This window comes from Vulpes vulpes, chromosome 7, assembly GCF_048418805.1.
Source record: "Vulpes vulpes isolate BD-2025 chromosome 7, VulVul3, whole genome shotgun sequence".
Classification (NCBI taxonomy): domain Eukaryota; kingdom Metazoa; phylum Chordata; class Mammalia; order Carnivora; family Canidae; genus Vulpes; species Vulpes vulpes.
The window spans coordinates 5897170-5910474 of record NC_132786.1 but is presented as its reverse complement, the minus strand read 5'-3'; the positions used below and the strand labels follow the sequence as shown (position 1 = coordinate 5910474).

Sequence of the window (13305 nt, the reverse complement as noted above, 5' to 3'; positions counted from 1 at the left end):
TAAATCTTGTTCTTTAGGAAAAAAAAAATCAATTGAGTTTAGGGACAAATTGGCATTGTGGCTACATTTTACTCTTATGTGGTCCAGAAAACAATGAATGTGTATATGGAGAAAAAGAAATGATAAAGATTTAAAACAATCTGGTAATATGCATATAGTAGTATTGTTTTAATTTTTTGGATACTGATCTGAAAGTCTGAATTATTTCAGAATAAAAATTTTAAACTAAAAAAATAATTGGAGGAGAAAGAAGTCAAGTAGGGACAAGCATACAAGCCTCCTTTGAGTTCATTTTGAGGTAAATAACTTCAATTTTCATTGGTGACCAGCTCTGACTTTTCTATCCCACTTTAGTCCTTTATAAACTATCATTAAGGAATGGAGGGCAACCAATCGTGGATCACGGAATTTATCCTAGTGGGATTCCAGCTCAGTGAAGACATTGAAGTGCTCCTCTTTTGTATCTTCTCCCTGTTATATATCTTTAATTTGCTGGCAAATGGCATGATCTTGGGACTCATTTGGCTAGACCTCAGGCTGCACTCCCCCATGTATTTCTTCCTTTCTCATCTGGCTATCATTGACATATGCTATGCTTCCAGCAATCTGCCCAATATGCTGGAAAACCTAGTGAAACACAAAAAAACGATCTCCTTTGTCTCATGCACTATGCAGATAGTTTTGTTTGTGACTTTTGCTGGTGCAGAGTGCCTGATTTTGGTAGTGATGGCCTACGACCGGTTTGTGGCTATCTGCCATCCTCTCCAGTACACCGTCATCATGAACTGGAGAGTGTGCGTGGTCCTGGTCATTGCTACCTGGGCATGTGGGTTTTCCTTGGCCCTAGTGCATCTAATTCTCTTCCTAAAGTTGACATTCTGTGGGCCCCAGGAAGTGAACCACTTCTTCTGTGAAATCCTCTCTGTCCTCAAAGTGGCCTGTGGTGACACTTGGATCAATGAAGTCTTAGTCTTTGCTGGTGGCGTGTTTGTCTTAGTTGGGCCCCTTTCTCTGATGTTGGTCTCCTACATGCGCATCCTCTCGGCCATCCTGAAGATCCAAACAAAGGAAGGGCGCAGAAAAGCCTTTTCCACCTGCTCCTCCCACTTCTGTGTGGTTGGATTCTACTTTGGCATAGCCATGATGGTTTATTTGGTTCCAGACAATAGCCAACGTGAGGAGCAGCAGAAAATCCTTACCCTGTTTTACACCCTCTTCAACCCATTGCTGAACCCTCTCATTTACAGTCTGAGAAATGCTCAGATGAAGGCTGCCTTCAACAAAGCATTGCAAAAAAAGAGGACAATATAAAGGAAGGTAGAATTTTGTATCAGGGAACTTTTCTCCTTTTCTCCAAGAGATATGGTTGTTGTTGCAATAAAACTCAAAATTCCCCTAGAAGAGGCATGATTTGATGATGAGAATTATCAGAGTTTCATTAGCCAGGTAGCAGAACAGAAATTTCTGAGCTCTTGTTCCTCCATGGAGACTATACTATATTGATCAAATTGCTATTGCAAAAAACCAGTTAAGAGGCTGCAGCACTCAGACAAGCACAAAGCCAAGAAGAGATATCGTAGAGTGGTCAGGCAAATTGATGGCATATTTTCTTGCCCAAGTTGCTCTACATCGCTGGCCCACTGTGGCATGACCAGAAGATTCCTAACAATACTTTCCCTCTGGAGGGAAAGAGATGAGTGGACCATGGGTATTGCTTCCTGGCTTTCAGGGGATGGCCTGAGTGGTGGTTTTCCATCTGGTATGATTTAGTGCCCTGATGGGAATGGCAGGTTTGGTGGTCATGCTGGGGAGGCTGAGAAGGCAAACATTCCAACATACTTCATAGGGAGATTGTAGCATCTCAGACAAACACCAGGAGCCCTACTTTATACCTCAAAGGACTAGGGGAAAAAAAAAAGAAAAATCAAATCTTGAATTAGCAGGAGGAGGGAAATAATAAAGATTAGGGCAGAAGTAAACTAGGGAATGGAAAAACTCTCAACAGAAAAGCAATGAAAATACAAATTGGTTTTCTGAAAAATTCAACAATACTTAGCAAGTACTTAGCAAGCTGGCAGCAAAAGAAATACCTAGAATAGTCAGAGTTATGGAAACAAATAGAATAATGATTACAGGGACTGGGGGGGTGGAATAGGGGGCTATTATTCTATGAGGACAGTTTCTGTTTGGGATGAGAGAGTTTTGAAGATGGGTGATGGGGATGATTCACAATATGAATGATTTAATACCACTGAACTGTATATTTAAAAATCCTTAAAATTTTATGTATATTTTTCCACAATAAAATATTAAATGTTTCAGTTGATAACTATCACAAAAAGCTGTCTTTATTGATTATGTTACCGTAATGAGAGGTGCTCAATCTGGCATCCCAAGACCATAATTTTAATAAAGAAAATACTGAAGAGCAATATGCTTCTATTCTCCCCAGTTGTGAGGACAGTGAAATAAACAAGAAACTCTAAATTCTGTTTGAAGTAATATCCACGTAAATGGTGAAAAGTTGTGGAAATCTTTAATTCAACCAGAATTATATAAACAATTTACATACACATTTCACATTATGACCAAGTCAATGAAGTCCATATGAAAATATTTGAATGGGTCTGGAAGCTAAGACTTTGAGGATGGACTTAACGTTAACATGTCTTTCTGGCTTATGGGTAATTGTCAGTGTGGCAAGATTGGCTCACTTGTAAAGATTCTTGGATAAATTTTCCTACCAATATTTTTAGTGTTTGAGTCAATTCATCTTAAAATGGTTTGGGTTGACCCCAAGAGATGGGAGATAAGTTTGAAATAACTAACATCACTTACATTTCATGGTGCTAAAAAAACCCTCTGGATTAATGAAACAATAGTGAGCAATACTCATTAGGTTAACGTTTTTATAGAAAGTGTCTTTTTCTGTGGTTGCTAGCTAAGCATTTCCTTTAGTTTTGAAAGCATTCTCTTTACAAAGGACTTTCACCTGAATAACAGATTTAAATTGATTTTAAATTGTTAGATAAGTCAGAAATGTCCTTCTTTAAAATTAATGGACTTTGAATGCAGTTTTTGGCTTACACAAAAATCGAGCACTAAATTGGAAGAATTCCAAGTACTCCCTCATCCTTCTCCACACAATTTATCTTATGTTTAATATCTTGCATTATTTGTGGTACATTTGTTATAATTGGTGGGCCAATATTGATAAATTGTGTAATTTACTGAAGTCCACAGTTCACATTAGCTTTCACTCTTTGTGTTGTACACACCATGAGTTTTGACAAACGTATAATGACACGTATCCACCATTACAGTATCCTACAGAATAGTTCCACTGCTCTACAGATCTGTGTTCTGCGTATTCATCTCTCCCTCTCTCCCCTCAAACCCCTAGCAACCACTAATCTTCTTATTTTTTTTAATTTGTTTTTAAGTTCCAGTTATTTAACACACACTTAATATTAGTTTCAGGTGTAGAATTTAATGATTCATCATTTCCATACACCCCCTGCTCATTACAACAAGTGCACCCCTTAATCTCTATCACCTATTTAACTATCCCCTACTCCCCTCCCCTCCGGTAGCTATCAGTTCTCTATAATTAAGAGTCTGTTTCTTGGTCTTTCTTTTTTTTCTTTGATCACTTTTTTTTCCTTAAATTCCATATGAATGATATCACATGGTATCTGTCTTCCTCTGATTTATTTTAAGCATAATATACTCTAGCTCCATCTGCATCATTGCAAATGGCAAGATTTCATTCTTTTTTATGGCTAAATAATGTTACGGGGTGTGTGTGAAATGGATAAAGAGAATGTGGTGTACACACATTTTCTTTATCCATTTCTCAGCTGATGGACACTTGGGCTGTTTCCATGATTTGACTATTGTAGATAATGTTTCTATAAACATCAGGGTGTTTGTATATCTTTAAATTAGTATTTTTGTATCCTTAGTCATTGTAAATACCTAGTACTGCAATTGCAAGTGCAATACGGTAGTTTTGTTTTAAACTTTTCAAGGAACCTCCATATTGTTTTCCAGAGCGGCTGCACCATTTGTATTTCCACCAACAGGTTCCCCTTTTACCACATCTTTGCCAACATTTGTTTCTTGTGTTGATTTTAGCTGTTCTGACAGGTATGAAGTGGTAGCTCATAGTAGGTTTGATTCTATTTCCTTTGATGATCAACATTTTTTCATGTGTCTGTTGGCCATCTGTGTGTCTTCCTTGGCAAATGTCTGTGTCTTCTATTTGTTAATTGGATTCATTTTTGGGGTGTTGAGTTTGATAAATTCTTTATAGATTTTTAGATACTAATCCTTTATCAGATTGGTCATTTGCAAATATCTTCTCCCATTCAGTGTATTGCCTTTTAGTGTTGTTGGTTATTTCCTTCATTGTGCATAAACTTTTTATTTTGATGAAGTCCCAAGAGTTTATTTTTGCTTTTATTTCCCTTGCCTTAGGAGACACATCTAGAAGGAAGTTGCTAAGGCCAATGTCCAAGAGGTTACTGTCTCTTTTCTCCTCTGGGAGTTTTATGGTTTCCTGTCCCATATTTAGATCTTTAATCCGTTTTGAATTTATTTTTTGTGCATGATGTAAGAAAGTGGTCCAGTTTCATTCTTTGCATGTTCCTGTACAGTTTGTCCAAATATCATCTGTTGGAGAGACTCTCTTTTCCTGTTGGATATCCTTTGTTGAAGATTAATTGACCATATAGTTGTGGGTTCCTTTCTGGGTTTTCTGTTATGTTCCATTGATCTATGTATCTCTTTTTGTGCAGGTACCATCCTGTCTTGATGACTACAGCTTTGTAATATAGCTTTAAGTCTGGAATTGTGATGCCTCCAGCTTTACTTTTCTTTATCAAACTTGCTTTGGCTATTTGGTGTCTTTTGTGATTCCATACACATTTTAGGAATGTTTGCTCTAGCTCTGTGAAAAATGCTGGTGGTGTTTTGAAAGGGATGGCATTAAATGCATAGATTACTGTAGGTAGTATAGACATTTTAGCAGTACTTATTCTTCTAATCCATGAGAATGGAATGTCTTTCCATTTCTTCATGTCATCTTCAATTTCTTTCATTAGTGTTTTTCAGTTTTCAGGTCTTTCATCTCTTTGGATAGGTGTATTCTTAGGTATTTTATTGGTTTTGATGCAGTTGTAAATATAATTTATTCCTTAATTTCTCTTTCTGCATCCACTGATCTTTTTAATATCTCTGTAGTTATGCCTTTTCTAGAATGTCACATAGTTGAAACTATACAGTATGTAGCCATTTCAGCTTGGCTTCTTTCACATAGCAATGTGTTTTAAGGTTTCTTCATGATTTTCACAGCTTTATAGGACATTTCTTTTTATTAAAAATATTTCATTGCATGGATGCACCACAGCTTGTTTATCTTCCTATTAAAGACATCTTTGGAACTTTTTTTTTTAATCTTTGGGACTTCTACGTTTTGATAATTAAGAATAAAGTTGTCATAAACATTGACATACAGGATTTTTGTGGCCATAGGTTTTCAGCTCCTTCAGCTAAATAACAAGGAGCATGATTTGCTGTATCAAATGGTAAGAGTATGCTTAGTTTTGTAATCAATCACCAAACTTTCTTCCAAAGTGGCTGTGTCATTTTGCAATCCCACTAGCAATGAATCAAATTTCCCGTTGCTTCGCATCCTTGCTAGCATTTGATATTTCCATGGTTTGGGACCATTGTCATTCTAATATATGTGCAGTGAGTGGTATCTCATTCTTGTTTTAATATGAAATTCTCTGATGAGTATGTGCTACTGAGTATAGGTGCTTCCTTGCTATCTGTATATCTTTCTGGTAAGGTGTCTCTTCATATCTTTTGCCCATTTTATTTAATTAACTTTATTTTTAGAGCAATTTTATATTCACAGCAAAATTGAGTGGAAGGTATAGAGATAATCTATATACTTCTGGCCTCCACACATGCATAACACCCCCCTTCAGAATGGTACACTTGTTATCATTGATAAACCTACATTGGCACATCATTATCATGCAGAGTGCATTGTTTACATTAGGGTTCACTCCTAGTATACGGTCTATGTGTTTGGACAAGTGTATAATCATGTGTATCCATCAGTATAGCATCATACAGAGAAATTTTACTTCCCTAAAAATCTTCTGTGCTCTACCCCTTCATCCCTCCCTCTCTGCTAGTCCCTGGCAACCACTAATCTTCAAGCTGCTTCCATAGTTTTGGCTTTTCACAGTGTCATATAGTTGAAATCATATAATATGTAGGTTTTTTCACATTGGCTTCTTTCAATAGTAATGTGCATTTAAGTTTCCTTTATGTTTTGCCTTTGCTTGGTAGTTCATCTCTTTTTAGTGCAGAATGCTATTCCGTTCTCTGGATATACCACAGCTTATTTATCAATGTGCCTGCTGAAGGGCATCTTGGTTGCTTTTAAGTTTAGGCAGTTATAAATCTGCTTTAAACATCTGTGTTCAGGTATTTGTGTAGATATAAGCTCTTAAATCATTTGAGTAAATACCAAGTAGCACAGTTGGTAGATCACATGGGAAAAGAATGTCTAGTTTTATAGTAAACTATCAAGCTGCCTTCTAAAGTGGCTGAGCCATTTTGCATTCTCTCCAGCAATGAATGAAGTTCCTAGGGCTCCACAACCTAATCAGTGTTTACTGTCATCAGTGTTCTGGATTTTAGCCATTCTAATAGATGTGTGGTGATATTTATTTTAATTCACATTTCTCTGATGATATATGATGGTGGAGCATCTTTTCATGTGCTTATTTGCCATCTGTATATCTTGAAGAGATGTCTGTTAGGCTGTTGGCCTATTTTTAAATTGGGTTATTTTTCTTGTCAAGTTTTGAGTTATTTGTATATTTTGAAATCAAGTCATTTTTCCTATATGTGCAAAGGTTTTGTCCAGTCTGTGGCTTGACTTCATATTTTTAACAGTGTCTTTCACAGAGCACACCTTTTAATTTTAATGAAATGCATCTTATTAATTTCTTTTTTAATGACGAAGAGTGTTTGGTTTTCAGTGTGTTCAGATTTCTTCTGTGAAGACAGGACTGATGACTTCCCAGCTCTTTATATGCTCAAATAAAAAACAGAAATCACTAGTTTCTCTTTGAATTTTTATTGGAGTCCCCACAGAAGTCAGAAATAGATTTATTTTTATAACAATACTGAAAATAAAACATCATTCATATATTACTTTGTCATTACTGCCGAAACATATTACAACAAACTTAGTGGCTTAAAACAACATGAATATATATCCTGTAATTCTAAAGATCTATGTCTAAAATGGGTCTTACAGGGTTGTGTTCTTTTTGGAGGCTCCAGGGAACAATTTATTTCCTTGTCCTTTAAGTTTTCCAGTCTGCCTACATTCTTTGGTTCCATTTTCAGAACCAACAGCATAGCATGTTTTCTTCCTCTCTGACCTCCTGCTTTCCTCTTACAAGGATTCTTGTGATTATAGTGGCCCCTGTGAATAATCCATGATAATCTTTGCATTTCAAGATCCTTAAATTCCTAGAATTCAGATATTAACAACTGGGGTGTGTGTGTGTGCGCGCGCGCGCGTGCATTATTCTGTCTACAGGTGCCCTGAAGATGCACCTACTATTAATAAAGATGTTAACTCTAAAAACTTTAATAATGAATTATATTAAAAAATATTATCTCATTTGATTATTATTACCAAATAATTTCAAGAAGATAATGTGCTAGTGTGTCACTAATTCTACATCTCTGATTCATCTATCAACCAACAGGTCACCTAATTTTCCTGTTTTGCTTTCCTCTTATAAAGCCTATTTGAAAGAACTAATTTGCATTACTTGTATAATCACTTATGCCTTGTGTGGATGTAAATGTGCTAGGATAAAGAATAATGTGGACACCTTATATGAACTGCCCAGTGCAACAGCACTGGAGCAACAATCCTAGAGCTAGAAGACAGTATAAACATTTAGAAGCCATTTTTGAGATTAGATTCATACAGACTGTACACCAAAGAATCCTACAGCAAGAAATAGAGAAAAGTCATTCTCTTCTGAGGTTATGAGTCATACCAGAGAAATATGAATGGGAATTCCAGAAGGATTACAAAACCAGTAAGAGTTCATAAGAATTGAGGAAGGTTAATTGAAAAACTATTAAAAACGAGTATATCTTCAATAATTAGGGCAAAAGATTTAGTATCTGTACTATTCTTGGTGCTGGGAGTTGAAAGACTATGGACGATTTACGTATTTCTCTAACTTCATACTCCACATCTGTAACATGGAGATAACATATTAAAATAGTATGTGTGATGCATATTTCTGAGGTCCTGAAACACAATAAATACTAAACACCAGTATCATTATGATGATCTCACTACTTTACACCCCAGTCTCCTTTAGTAGATGAAAATATGCATCTTGAAAGGATTTACTCCCCTTACAGGTGGCAGCGCTGGCCCCATATGCACCCGTTTAGTAGATATTAGGGAGACCGAGATCTTGTAAACCAACTTGGGGATAAGAGCTTTGAATTAGCAGAACTATCATACATCCAAGTGTTAATGTCTTATAAATTGTGAGATTTGCCTCAGGTTATAGTCTTTGAGATACTTGCAAATCCATTTGCATTCTATGAATCTGTCTGCTCTTGCCTTCCCCAAATGTATTTCCTCCAAAGACAAACATAAATGATCCTTGTTTCCTTCCAGGGAGAATGTTTAACAATTTTTTTTTTCCCTTAGGAAATAGGTATGCATGTACAATGAGTATAGGCACAACCCCACCCTCCCAACCCACCCCCCCACCCCCCGGGGAAAAATCTAAGTTCCTCAGAGAGTCATGAAAATTATGTTGAACAGATCATAAAGTAAGTGCAGAGAACAATAGCTACATTATTCTCTAACATCAGAAAGTGAAGTAAATATTTTCAACCCTGGGATTTCTCACTTTGGAGACTGCTGGAAGGAGGAATAGGTCTATCCTCTGTGGGATTGTCTCTAGATTGAAGCAGAATCTTAAGTTAACAGTAGAGCTAACACCACCACATGTAGAAGAGACTTATTTACACTAGTAGGTGGTTTAGGATCTGGATTACGGCTGGAGGAAACGGAAACAGCAGAAATCACTTGGGCCAAGGTGAAAAAAAAATCGTATCCTGGATATCTGCCTTCCTGAGTCAGTTTGTGTTAAAGGCAGCTGCAGTGGCAAATTCTCATATGGAGCTCTTCCTAGCTGGGCTGCGAGCATGGGCATTCTGACTCCATTTGACATCACTCTCCATCGCCTCAAACACTGTGATTAAGGGTGGAGGTCAGAATGGGTGCTCATATGAAAATGGATAGAAGGCAAAGAAAATAGGAGATTTCTTATCCAGTCTGTGGCTCTCTGAACTGAACTCAGCCACAGAGATTAAAGGACTTCACACACCTAGATGAAGGTACTGATGTGCAGAGATGAAAGGATAAGGATAGTAGGTAGCTATGGATACCTCCACCAGTAGAATTTTCAATCCACTATTCCTCTTGACGTCACTGAGTGACTGACAATCAGGCTAAAAACAAAAGCCCTAATGAGAGTGTTTCACAGAACAATGAAATAGTTAAGGGTGATTTATAGCTATGTCTGAGTTATAGCCTCTCAGTTTATTCTTGAATGTTGCTGTATGTCATACTATGATAGCATCTGTGTTTTAGGAAATATTTTTCTGGTCCCAGTGTAGGATAACATGGATACCAATGCAGCTGGATTTTCTGAAGCTCCCATAGAGATGGAGCTGTGGAGCAAAACTCCTTAGCTCATGAAGCATTTTTCAGGGGTTCCTGTGTTGTATATTCAATGAAAACACACCAGGTGGAGGAGTGCTTTTACTGTTTATTTTCATGAACTGATGCACTTTAATTGCAGCAATTAACAAATTGAGTGGTTGTTCATGTTTTCTTCTCTCTTCCATTGCTGTAATGACTTTATGTTCTGTGATATCTTAGTTCGTATTTTTAGTTTTGGTCAATTTTTTAAAAAGAATGTCAACATAATGGTAACCAAAATGAGATATAAATGATTTAATAATTCAAAACTGTAAAATAACCACAATTGAAAGAAAGATAATCTGTAAAATAAGATTGTGAAAAAAATAATTAAAAATTTAAAAAAGATCGTGATGTACAAGAGGCAAGTGTTCCTAATTAGTAGAAATAGGTTTTTCTTATTAACTTTCCAGTTGAAAATTGAACATATTTTAATCATTGCTGATTGTTTCTAATAGTGTCTAAAACGATTGATATTCCTGATGTTTAACCAATTCTGAACTCTCGACAATTATTTTTGCAGCTTAATTTAATATCACCTATTCAATACACTGTTATGTAGAATCTTCCCTCACTTGATCATATTTATAGAAAATAAAGCATTAGGACATCATGTGAGCTTTTGCCCACAAAGAGACACTACTCCATCTCAACCGATGCTTCTCTCAGGTTCGTAGTTTAAAAACCTCAAGGATCACTATATATTGAAACTGTAACTTCAAAGTTAATTTAAGCAACTCTTCTTCTTTTAATTAATATAACCTTTTCTTCAGACTTCTCCGGTAAGTGCAAATCAGATAAAAACTGCAAAATGCATTTCTTACAATTTTTCCATAGGTTTGTGATAGTCTAATATAAGAAACCAATTCCAATTTACACTTAGGAAACAATACATTCTAAGCTGATAGGTTGAATTATTATAGTTTTTTAAGTAAAATTATTGTTAAAATCATTAACATCTAATAATAAAAAGAGTAGTAGCATTACATCTAATTGTAACATCTAATAGTAAGAATTTTCCTTAAAGCAAAAGTCACAACTTTGCAAAAACATAATGTGTTTTTCATTGAATCTGACATTCATTTAACAAAAACTTTCCAAGTGTCTTTAAAACACCTGAATAGGGTGATCACTCAAAAGGGCAAAATGATGTATATGATAATACATATTCCAGAGTATATTTTATGTGGTTAATGCAGCATGGAATTCAATTGAATGGCCTCTGTATCCCACCCTCACTATTTCATCTTTGACGATGTCTTAAAAAAATAGTGACAGCATAATTATTTTTACCGATATCTTTAACCAAGATTGTACACTTAGTATCAGTGCTCATAAGTTGGTGCCCAGAACATCTGAGTGGACCAAAGCAATTAGGACCATCTTTATCCAGACTGTTTAACTAGGCCTAGAAAGGATTAGCTGGCTGCCTGTCTTGTTCTTTATGATAATTATTTTTGTATAAGCAAAGAAAGCTCTTAAAGAAGTCAAGGCTTAGAATATCAAAGGACTTTCATGTACTTTAATGCATCCATTTGAACTTCTACAAATAGATCAGTTGCCACTCAGTGGTTAAACAATGAGTACCTATGCATGTGTCCAAGGTATATCTCACAGCACTCTCCAATATATTTCCATCTTAAATATATGAAAGAATATACAAACATTGCCAATATGTTTTCATTACCCAGATCATCCCATCAAGTGGATCATAAAAAACAAAAACAATCGTATATATGAAGAAAAATTACAACTTTAGTACAAGTGAATTTAGCTTACAATGATGTACTGAGAACTATTTACATAGAAAATTTGTTGCAACTGTGCAAAATGAACATCTACCATATATATTTAAATGCTCAGATGTTATGCTAAATAATATATGGTAAATGGATTCTCTTCTGTGTAGCAGATGAGGTCCAGTTATGTAACTAACATCAAAAGACTTCTCAAGGAAAAAGAGTAATTCTTAAAGTAGACCCTAAAGTTGAGAGAAAAATCACTATATTGAACAGGTATAAAGGCACTATTATGTATGAAGAATGGTAAATGTCTAACAAGCTTTCCAGGGAGGAAAGGGACCTTATTTATTGCACTTGCCAATGTTGTAATGTAAATACTCCTATCAGGGCCAGTTTCAAGCAACCACTATGTCCCCACTGAGCAAGAAGTGGGAAAGGCTTGACTATAATTAGTAAGCCAATAAAAAACAGTCCCATGAAATGGTTGGAAATTACAGACAGATGATAAAATATCTCTGTAATTCTTTATATTTACTAGGCTTCCTTGAAATTAGAATGAATACATGTGATTGTTTCTGGCCTAAAAAAGTGAGACATGATGTGTGCCATTTCCAAGCTACAGTGGTTGTAAGCAGGTATGCATCTTCCCTCTACCTCCCTGCTGTGACCACCAGGAGAACTTACGTTCCATGAGGCGCAGCTACAAGGTGAGGAAGGGCTGTCTTGCCCTTGTCTGACTTTGAGTGTAAAATATGAATCAGTATAAGGCATGGAGAATTTAGAGCGTATCTGAAATTGCAATACAATAGAGACCAACATATATCTCCTCAAAATTCTTTTGAATTAAATAACTCCAGCTGTACTGACTGCTTAGCTCTGACCTTTCTTTCACCCTTATGTCCTTGACAGACTACCTTTAAGGAATGGAAGGTAACCAAGCATGGGTTACAGAATTCATCTTGGTGGGGTTCCAGCTCAGTGCAGAGATGGAAGTTCCTCTTCTGGATCTTCTCCCTCTTTTATGTCTTCAGTCTGCTGGGGAATGGCATGATCTTTGGACTCCTCTGTCTAGATTCTAGACTGCACACCCCTATGTACTTTTTTCCTTTCACACCTGTCCATCATTGACATGTCCTATGCTTCCAACAATGTCCCCCAAGATGCTCACAAATTTAGTGAATCAGAAGAGAACCATACCTTTTGTTCTATGCATAATACATTTTTGTATTTAGCTTTTGCTCACAAAGAGTGCCTGATCTTGGTGGTGATGTCCTATGATAGGTTTGTACAGATCTGCCACCCACTCTAGCACACTGTCATCATAAGCTGGAGAGTGTGCACAGTCTTGGTCATTGCTTCCTGGACACGTGGATTTATTCTGTCTCTGGTACACACAATTCTCCTTCTAAGGCTGCCTTTCTGTGGACCTAGGAAGTAGACCATATCTTCTGTGAAACCCTGTCTCCTCTCAAACTGACCTGTGCTGATACCTGGATCAATGAAGCTATCATCTGCTGCCTGTATATTTATCTTAGTTGGGCCCCTTTCTTGGGTGCTAGGCTCCTATACTAGCATCCTCTGGACCATCCTGAAAATCCATCAGGAGAAAGCTGAAGAAAAGCCTTCTCCACCTACTCTTCTCACCTCTGTGTGATTAGGCTTGTCACTGCGATGGTGGTTTATATGGTTCCAGACTCTAGTCAGAGAAAGGAACAGGAGAAA

At 36.5% G+C, this 13305-nt stretch overlaps 1 protein-coding gene across 1 annotated transcript; it reads left to right on the top strand.

Moving 5' to 3' along the window:
• The first annotated feature begins 378 nt into the window (after positions 1 to 378).
• On the top strand, positions 379 to 1311 carry LOC112934834 (olfactory receptor 2A2-like). Its single transcript, XM_026018357.2, has one exon. The coding sequence runs from the start codon at positions 379 to 381 to the stop codon at positions 1309 to 1311; it is 933 nt and encodes a 310-aa protein (XP_025874142.2).
• Positions 1312 to 13305: the final 11994 nt, after the last annotated feature.

Coding starts and splice junctions, on each gene's coding strand:
- LOC112934834 (XM_026018357.2), top strand. CDS start 379: ATGGAGGGCAACCAATCGTGGATCACGGAATTTATCCTAGTGGGATTC.